At 39.6% G+C, this 9,938-nt stretch overlaps 1 protein-coding gene across 1 annotated transcript; it reads left to right on the plus strand.

Annotated features, from left to right (window-relative positions):
- Nucleotides 1–192: 192 nt before the first annotated feature.
- Nucleotides 193–1,244, plus strand: LOC109209305 (ethylene-responsive transcription factor ERF038-like). The gene has a single exon (XM_019372552.1). The coding sequence runs from the start codon at nucleotides 242–244 to the stop codon at nucleotides 995–997; it is 756 nt and encodes a 251-aa protein (XP_019228097.1). The 5' UTR covers nucleotides 193–241; the 3' UTR covers nucleotides 998–1,244.
- Nucleotides 1,245–9,938: the final 8,694 nt, after the last annotated feature.

The raw sequence follows: 9,938 nt of genomic DNA on the forward strand, positions 1-9,938 counted from the left end.
TATATATATATATATATATATATATATATATATATATATATAATATTTTAGTAGTATATCGTACTATTTGCTTTCACTTTTTTCTTTTTGTTTGGGATTATTCCATCTCTAGTGAAAAAAATAAAAAGTGACAATAAGCCCAAGAACCAAAACACTATAAGTAGCTCACTAAACCTAAAACTTTGTAGCTCTATAATCCCTCATATATTTTTCACTAACTCAAGAAAACTCCCGATCACCTATGGAAGAGAAATCTCTCATTTTCAACAACACTCACAATGAAACAACCTATTCCACAATCCTCCACTTTTCCTCTTCTTCATCTCTCTCAAAAAGACCAACAACCTTAGCATCACAAAAACAAGAAACCAATAACAAGAAAACTAAATGCAGTGACATGAACAAGAAAACCAAGAAAATTGACGACTTAAAACACCCTATATACCATGGTGTTCGAAAACGTAGCTGGGGAAAATGGGTGTCCGAAATTCGTGAGCCAAGAAAAAAATCAAGAATTTGGTTAGGTACTTTTGCTACTGCTGAAATGGCTGCTAGAGCACATGATGTTGCTGCTATTGCAATTAAAGGTCATTTAGCTTTACTTAATTTCCCTGAATTAGTCCATCAATTTCCTAAACCAGCTTCTAAATGTGCAAAAGATATTCAAGCTGCTGCAACAAAGGCTGCAGCATTAAACATTTGTTCAACAAATTGTATTACAGAAGAGAGTCAAGGTGAGTTAATGGAACAATTTTCCTCTGAAGAAATAGAGTCAAGAGAATCATCATCTTCAACTTCATCTTTAAGTTGCAAAAATGAGGACCCTTTTCTTGATTTGCCTGATCTTCTTTTGGACCTTAGTCAAAAATTTGATAAATTTTGTTACTATAATTCACCTTGGGAATTAGCTGGAGCTGAAAGCAATGATTCTAATCTTAGTGAAGTTTGGTCTGAAGATCTTTATTTGTGGGACTACAACTATGGAACTGTACTCTAAGAAGTCCTACAAAATAAAGAATAACAGTATAATTTTTCGACGACGGAATTTGGTGCATGAAGTTCGAAGATCATGGTCGAAGTGAAGTGTCTATGTTTTGACATAGTTTTGGCAAAGAGTTAAACTGACAGTAATTTTTCTGTTCTTAATTACCTCGTGAAGTCATGACAAAAAGCAAGAACGAAGTACGTAGAGTAATTGTCACCTGTCGTTGTAAATAATGATGAATAAAAATTTGTTTTCTTGATTTTTTTTTTCCCAAGTACTGCATTTTTTTTTTTTGAAAAATAACATTGTATAGTCACTCTCAAAATAATATATATATATATATATATATATATATATATATATTATACACTTTTACGGGTACCAAATATAAATAATTCGGACCCGGGCTAAAAGTGGTCTTTACCTTTTTTTTTTTTTTGATTGTTGTTGTTAGGGTTACTAGTTAGCTTGCTTCTTTAGGTAAAACTAGGGGAATCCTTATTTACCAACAGTAGAAGAAACTACAACTGGAAACATGTGGAATTTATCATAACATGCACGACGTTTGACAGCCTTTACATAATTGTATAAGTATACGTACTAATATTATAATTCTTCTGCATATCAAAGCTTATATTCCCTGAAAAGAGAAAAAAACATGTGAATAAAAGCTTAGCCACTTCAGTTTTAAACAGAATACGGCGGTGATATATATATAAGAGGTTTTCCTTTCTTCATCCATTTTTTTTTTTTTTTTGAGTGGTGTTATAACTGATTAATTCGCAAACACACTTTGGACAGATGACATTGCAGTGACTTACTTTTGACAGATGACGTTTTATCGAGCGTACAGATAGTTTCTATTTTTGGGGTGACAGCATATATATGCTTACTTTTCCTTTATACATGCAATTCTGACCTTAATTTAATTATCCAGTGAGACATGGTATATTTCTTTTTTCCCTTTTATATCAGTAACCGTAAAGTTGGTTAGGTTGCGCACAATAGACACTTGTGGTAGGGGATCTTTGGTGTAAAAAGTTGTTGCCATGTGACCAAGAGGTCATGGGTTCAAGCCGTGGAAACAGTCTCTTGCAAAAATACAGGGTAAAACTATGTACAATAGACCCTTGTGGTCGGACCCTCCCCGGATCCCGAGCATAGCGGGAGATTAGTGCATCGGGCTACCCTGCCCTTTTATATCAGTAGTGTGTCTAGCTACTTGTGTATATTTAGATTATTTCACTAGGCATATATTATTTCCCATCAACATAAATACGACAAAATATTTTGAGCAAATTTAATTAGTCATTTACAAGCAAATTTGAGTTAGTTATATGCATTTTATATGTCCATATCGCTTCATTTAATCTCATCTTAGTCCAATAGATTAACTATCAAATTTACGAAAATACAGCTGTTTTAGATAATAATAAAAATTATTTTAGCTGCCATGTAAACAATAGATGTATTGACATCTCATCATGACCTCATTGATCACATCTCTTATTGTGTTAGGAGTGCGATTTGTTTCTCTAGTCATTGATGTGGATTATGTGCCATTTGAAAGATGTCTATATATAAATTCTTATTTTCTATCAATTTAAAAGGTCTAAGATAAAATTACTATTTCATTCATACTTTGTATCAAAATCTTTACCAAATATGACTTCAGAACTCAGAAGGCGAAACTAAAGCAATGTATAAGTTTTTTAAACATGTGCATTTGGCCAAATTGAGCTTTGTCATTCAAAAAATCTATATACATGACAAAAATTTTGGTGTAGGAGTAGACTTTTTTCTTCTTCTTAAATTATGAGTTATAACGTAATGAGTATGTGATGGAATTCATTGACAAACAATCACTACACATGAAATTAATGTTAGGTATTACTAGCTATTTTTCAATTTCATATCTCGTGCATTTGCACGGGCAAAAGTCCAGTGATGGATTTTCTATCTGCAATTTCCATTAGATATGGCCCGGCAAAGATACTAGTAGTACTACATAACAAATCCTGCTAACAGTAACAGTAACAGTATATATATATACTCCATTTTAAGTATGAGATCTACAATCTGAATTGGCCCGAATAGAAAAATTATAAATCAAGCGGCCAGTAGGAGGACGAAAAGTAGCGAATGGTAGGCCAATGGCTTACAACAGAAGAGAAGAGTATTGAGGCTAAAGTGATAAATGGCAATAAGAAGACCATCTTTGTCTTTCTTTTGAGTTGGAAACCCAAGTAAGTAATGCTTTTTTTGCTTAATCATTGACATCCTCTTTTGCTTTATTTACCTTTTGTCCTGTTTCCACCCCCCACCCCCACCCCCTCCCCCAACATGGGCAGATTTATAGCCCAAATGATGGGATATGTGAACACATGTCAAACTAGATATTTTGTGCCCATTTGGACATACAATTTGATGGAAGATTTTTTCAAAATTTTTTTTCTTTTTTTCGAAATCAGCGTTTGTTCATAAATTTTTAATTTTAACTTGAAGATGCATTTTTGAAATTTTCGCAAAATTTTAAAAAATTACAAAAAACTGTTTTTTAAAATTTCACTCAAATCACTCACAAAACTTCAAAAACAACCCAAACTGAAATTTATGTCCAAACACAACTCTAAATTTCTAATATCATTTTCACTTGAAAAAAATTTTCACAATTTTTTTGAATTTTACAATTCTTATGTCCAAACGCCTACTTTATATTTTCTAAAATTTGTCTAATACTTCATTCGGTCCACAATAAATGTATATTTTACCTTTTTATTATGGTTCTAAATAAGTATCTATTTACATAATCAAGAAGGAATTAATTTTATTTTTCCAAAATTTGCCCTTATTTACATATTTTAATGTGTTAAGGTAACAATTAATTAAGGTTAATTTAGTCAATTGATAATAGGTGAATTAGACTATAATTGGGGATCCTAAAGAATCACATTTTTGTATAGCTTTGTGGTAAAAAGTGATAACCAAATGCTCTGATTAGTGTTTTTCATGCTTTGCAGGCTATATCCAATGAAAGAAGTCAATGGAGCACGTTTGGGATCAATTACGGAGAAAAGGAGGCCAATCAAACAATTCCCACGAAATGCACCAAGCGAAGAGACAAAACCAGAGCTGAACTTGGCCTGCCGCGGTCAGACCGTAACCGCGGTAGTACCGCGGCAGAACATTATTAAAGATTCAGAGGACCTCTTTGGCCGCGGTCCTGGCGTAACCGTGGTGGGACCGCGGCAGAACGCGGAAAAGCCAGGGACTAAAGTGTCAAGTCGGGAAAACATGGTGTAAAACCCTTATAAGAAGTAGGAATTCGGCCACATTAGGGCAGATTTATTTTGGAGATTACTTTTGTAAGAAACACAAGTGTGAGAGATCACCCAAAAACATCATAGTTCTTTATTTCTTCTTTTTCTTGCACTTTTCTATGATGAATATTTTCGTAGTTTATCTTTACGTTGTTATGAGTAGCTAAATACTTTAGTCTAAGGTTTTGATGGAACCTATTGAAGGATGAACTTCTTGATTATGTTCATATAGTTTGCCGGTTAATCTCTATTTGTTCAACTACGTGTTTATTGTAGTTAATTGACAGATTCCTCAATTAGCAGTGCCTATTTAGTGTGCATAACTCGGGAGAGAGTGCATATTCAGGTAATTGTTGAACAACACCACTCCCAAAGTATAAGAGGGATCTATAACTGCGGGTTTAAAGGCGGGATTAGGGATAACGAAGCCTTGGGTGCAATCTAAAGTGAGCCGTAATAAACAAAGTCAGCTAGCGTATCTCGGGAGAGTGCGTCTAATAAATTATCACGATTACTCGGGAGAGATTTACGGTAAAAAAAGTGCTCATGATTGATAGAGATGGTTTGGTGAATCTATATGAAACATAACCGGAAGGGATTCCATCAATAGGGGAAATCACTACCTTAGAACCTTCTCATTATTGTTTACAACCCAAGCATATTTAGTTTACAGTTGTTTATTTACTTTCAATCTTAGTTAGTAGAAATACCATCAACTATTGTTTACAACGTTTGGGGAAGTTGATTATAAAGAATTTAGTGATTCCAACAAAGGTAATTGATAGGTTAATTCTCTGTAGGATTCGACTCCGGACTTTTAAACCGGATTATATTTGCAACGACCGCATTGTCCTTTTAATAAGGCATAGTTGGGCGTGATCAAATTTTGGCGCCGTTGCCGGGGAATTAACGGTGTTATCAATTACAATTGAAAGAAGTACAAAAATTCTTAGTGTAGTCAGTTTTCTCTATACCCAATTTTTACATTGACACTTTAACGTTTGTTGACTTGGTTGCACAGGTGCATGCCTAGAAACTCATCGAGATCTGGTGAAGTATTAGAAGCATTATCAGATCCCGAGAAATTTTTCAGGGCTTTGAATCGGGCCAACCGACAAAACAAACAACAACCAACAACTGCACAATTCGAAACAATCATGGGAGATAACCAGGAAAACCCAGCATTACCAATAGCGCCAGCGCCAGAGGCTGCTCTCTATGACTGGGCACAACCCACAGCTGAGAATCTATCCACAGCGATAGTAGTCCCGCAGATACAGGCTGAGTCATTCCAAATCACAAATAACATGCTGCACTTGTTGCAGAATAAGGGACTATTTTTGGGGTCACAAGTTGAAGATCCTCAGCAGCACTTGAAGAATTTCTTGTCTATCTGCAAAACCCAAAGGCAACCCAATGTAACTCCGGAAGCAATCAAGTTGTTATTGTTTCCATTCTCAGTGATACGAGCGGCCCAGACTTGGCTGAATTAACTCCCCATAAATTCTATAGCAACGTGGGATGAACTAGTCAAGCAATTTCACAACAAGTTCCATCCACCCAACAAGACTGCTCAACAAATTGATGAGATTTTGAGCTTTAAACAGAGACCGATGGAGACTTTGCATGAAACATAGGAGCGTTTTAAAGGGATGCTGGTCATATGTCCACACCATGGTGTTCCAGATCTAATGTTGGGGCAGCGGTTCTACATGGGATTGTCAGATAGCGTAAAGAACATTGTTGATGCTTCAGCTGGTGGGGCATTCTTGAGCAAAACATGGAGAGAGGGCCAGAGTCTGCTCGACAAGATGGCACAGAATTCGGGATGGATAACCAGAAATGCACCTATCACTCCGGTGGTGCACTCAGTGCCTTTAGATCCATCCAATTCTATATGGCTACCTTGTTGACACAGATGAGCATACTCACCAAAAAGGTGGAAGAGTCAGGGCAGAAACAGCAGGTACATATTGTTGATACTACTAATGGGGGCTTGTGCGCATCTTGCATTAGTCAGCCAGTTGGTAATCAGTGGAATGCAAAACACGATCATCATCACCACCCTGAAGACATGAACTATGTGTCTAATTATGGCGGCCAGAGACAGGGTGGTCAGAATTGGGGCAACCAAATCAGCAGTACAGGCCAGCACAGCCACAGTTTAACACTGGGAACATGGGAGGTATGAGACCCCCCAACAATATGGCACCTTACCCACGACCACAGGGATATAATAATGAGAATCAGCAGCAGGGGTATCAACCACCTCAGCAGCAGCATGGTGGAAGGCAGGAAGATGGGTTTGCTAGACTTGAAGCAATGATGCAGCAGGTTATTGGGTCTAATGCAAAAATTAATGTGAGAGTCGATGCACATGATGCAGCAATCAAAAATATTGAGGTACAGGTGGGCCAGATTTCGATGTCTCTGAACAATCGTCCTCATGGGACACTACCTGCAGACACCCAGATAAATCCAAAAGATCAGGGACCGAAGCAGCTGATGGCGGTGAGCCTACGTAATGGCAGAGATCTGGATATAGAGCAAGAAAGGGCTCGAGAAGCTAGACAGGCTGAGACACTCATACCAGTGCCCATTGAGCTGGATGAATCAACAAAACTGACAGAGGTGACAGTCCAGCCTGCTCAAGAAGAAAATAGCATTCAGAATGAGACCGAGAAAGAAGCTGAAACAGTACAGGAGCCAGTAGTTGATGTAGCAGCTGATAAAGATCAGTCCCAATTGATTGGGAAGAAGAGACCCCCTGCACCCTTCCCCCAGAGGCTGGCTAAGTACAAAAAGGAGGAGCAATACAAGAAGTTCTTTGACATGCTGAAGCAAATCCAGGTAAATATACCATTGATTGAAGCTTTGAAGGAGATGCCTGGGTATGCAAAAATGATGAAGGACTTGATGTCCCGGAAGTTTGATTTTCAAGACTTGGCCACAGTTACTCTTACTCAGACCTGTAGTGCAGTGGTGACTAGACCAATTGCGGAAAAGCTGTCTGATCCAGGGAGCTTTACAATTCCATGCACTATTGGTAATTTTGCTTTTGCTAAGGCACTGTGTGATCTAGGGGCCAGCATCAATCTTATGCCCCTAGCAATTTATAAGAGGTTGGGCATTGGAAGAGCTAGACCCACCTCTATGTTGTTGCAGCTGGCTGACAGGACTGTGAAACGACCCTCTGGAATCCTAGACGATGTGCTGATTCAGGTAGGGAAATTTGTGTTCCTTGCAGATTTTGTGATCCTAGACTGTAAGGTGGATGAAGAGATTCCCATAATTTTGGGAAGACCGTTCCTGGCCACGGGGAGAGCTCTAATTGATTGTGAGACTGGGGAGCTCAAGATGAGACTGAACGATGAAGAAATAACATTAAATGTGCAGAAATCTATGAGGCGACCAAGTGAATTCGCCAATTGCTCTCTTATTGATGCCGTGGATGTAATTGTAGAGACTGATGATGAAAGGCTGACTATTGAGGACCCCCTTGCTGCATGTCTAATGAATTTGGATGAAGTAAATGGAGAGGATCTGACGGAATGGGTGTTGGCGTTAGAGGGTAGAGGGTTCTGGGATAGAACCCTAGAGTTTGAGCCCTTGCACCTGGAAAATCGAGAAACTTCTCCAGCCAAGCCATCCATCGAAGAACCACCAAAGCTGGAATTAAAGCCATTGCCCGTCCATCTCAGGTATGAATTTCTTGGACCTAACTCCACATTACCTGTTATTATCTCATCTAGTTTGTTAGATGTGCCGGCTCAACAACCAGGTACTTAAGGAATGCAAGACTGCCATTGGATGGACCATGGCAGACATAAAGGGGATCAGCCCCGCCTACTGTATGCATAAGATTCTACTGGAAGAGGGATGCAAACCTTCCAGGGAACACCAAAGAAGGTTGAACCCCAATATGAAGGAAGTGGTGAAGAAAGAAGTAATCAAGTGGTTAGATGAGGGAATCATTTTCCCAATCTCTGACAGCAGCTGGGTTAGCCCAGTGCAATGTGTTCCTAAAAAGGGTGGCATGACGGTAGTTAAGAATGATAAGAATGAATTGATCTCTACAAGAACCGTCACGGGCTGGAGAATTTGCATGGACTATCGAAAGTTAAATCTAGCCAGCCGGAAAGACCACTTCCCACTTCCCTTCATTGATCAGATGTTAGACAGATTGGCAGGGAAGTCATATTTCTATTTTCTGGATGGATACTCCGGGTACAATCAGATCACCATTGCACCGGAGGACAGAGAGACGACCTCTTTCACTTGCCCGTATGGCATTTATGCCTTTCGGAGGATGCCCTTTGGCCTATGCAACGCACCCGCCACATTCCAACGGTGCATGATGGCCATATTCACTGACATGGTAGAGGATATAATGGAGGTGTTCATGGATGACTTCTCAGTGGTGGGGAACTCATTTGATGAGTTCCTGATAAATCTGACTCGTGTGCTAAAGCGGTGTGTCGAGACTAACCTGGTTCTGAATTGGGAGAAGTGCCACTTTATGGTACAAGAGGGCATAGTCTTGGGGCACCGGGTGTCAAGCAAAGGAATTGAGGTGGATCGTGCTAAGGTAGATGTGATAGCAAAGCTACCCCCTCCAACTTCGGTCAAAGCAATCAGAAGCTTCCTCGGGCATGCCGGTTTCTATCGGCGATTCATAAAAGACTTCTCAAAGATCGCCAACCCTCTCTGTAAGTTGTTAGAAAAAGATCACTCTTTCTTGTTTTCTGATGATTGCAGGGTAGCATTTGAGGAGCTGAAAAAGAGGCTTAGTCACAACATCTATCATAGTTGCCCCCGACTGGGAGCAACCGTTCGAACTCATGTGTGACGCTAGTGACTACGCAGTGGGGGCAGTGCTAGGACAGCGGAAAGACAAGCTGATGCATCCAATATACTATGCTAGTAGAACGCTGAGTGGAGCCCAGCTGAACTACACTGTAACTGAGAAGGAGATGTTGGCCGTGGTGTTTGCTTTCGGCAAGTTCCGATCATATCTGATTGGTTCCAAGGTAATTGTATATACTGACCACGCAGCTCTCAGGTACCTAATTGAGAAAAAGGAGTCTAAGCCGCGCCTGATTCGTTGGGTGCTGCTGTTGCAAGAATTCGACCTCGAAATTCATGACCGTAAGGGCACAGAAAATCAAGTCGCTGATCATCTATCACGACTTGAAGGAGCTGAAAAATCAATCGAGGTCGAAGAGATCCTGGAAACCTTTCCAGACGAGCAGCTGCTCGCTAAAAATCTTGAGGAAGCGCCATGGTATGCAGACTTTGCTAATTACCTGGCCAGTGGTATAGTTCCTCATGACCTTTCATCTGCCCAAAGAAAGAAATTTTATCGTGATAGCCGCATGTATTATTGGGATGAGCCTTATCTGTTTGGAATATGTGTTGACAATATGATCCGGAGGTGTGTCCCCGATATAGAACAATGTTCTGTTTTGCAGGCTTGTCACGCATCGGCATATGGAGGACATTTTGGAGGGGTCAGGACAGCTGCGAAAGTGCTTGAGGCCGGATTCTTTTGGCCAACAGTGTTTAGAGACGCGCACCTATGGGTGAAGGGCTGCAATGAATGTCAGCGGACTGGGAACATTTCCCGTCGCCAC

The sequence above is a fragment of the Nicotiana attenuata genome, unplaced genomic scaffold (assembly GCF_001879085.1).
Source record: "Nicotiana attenuata strain UT unplaced genomic scaffold, NIATTr2, whole genome shotgun sequence".
Classification (NCBI taxonomy): domain Eukaryota; kingdom Viridiplantae; phylum Streptophyta; class Magnoliopsida; order Solanales; family Solanaceae; genus Nicotiana; species Nicotiana attenuata.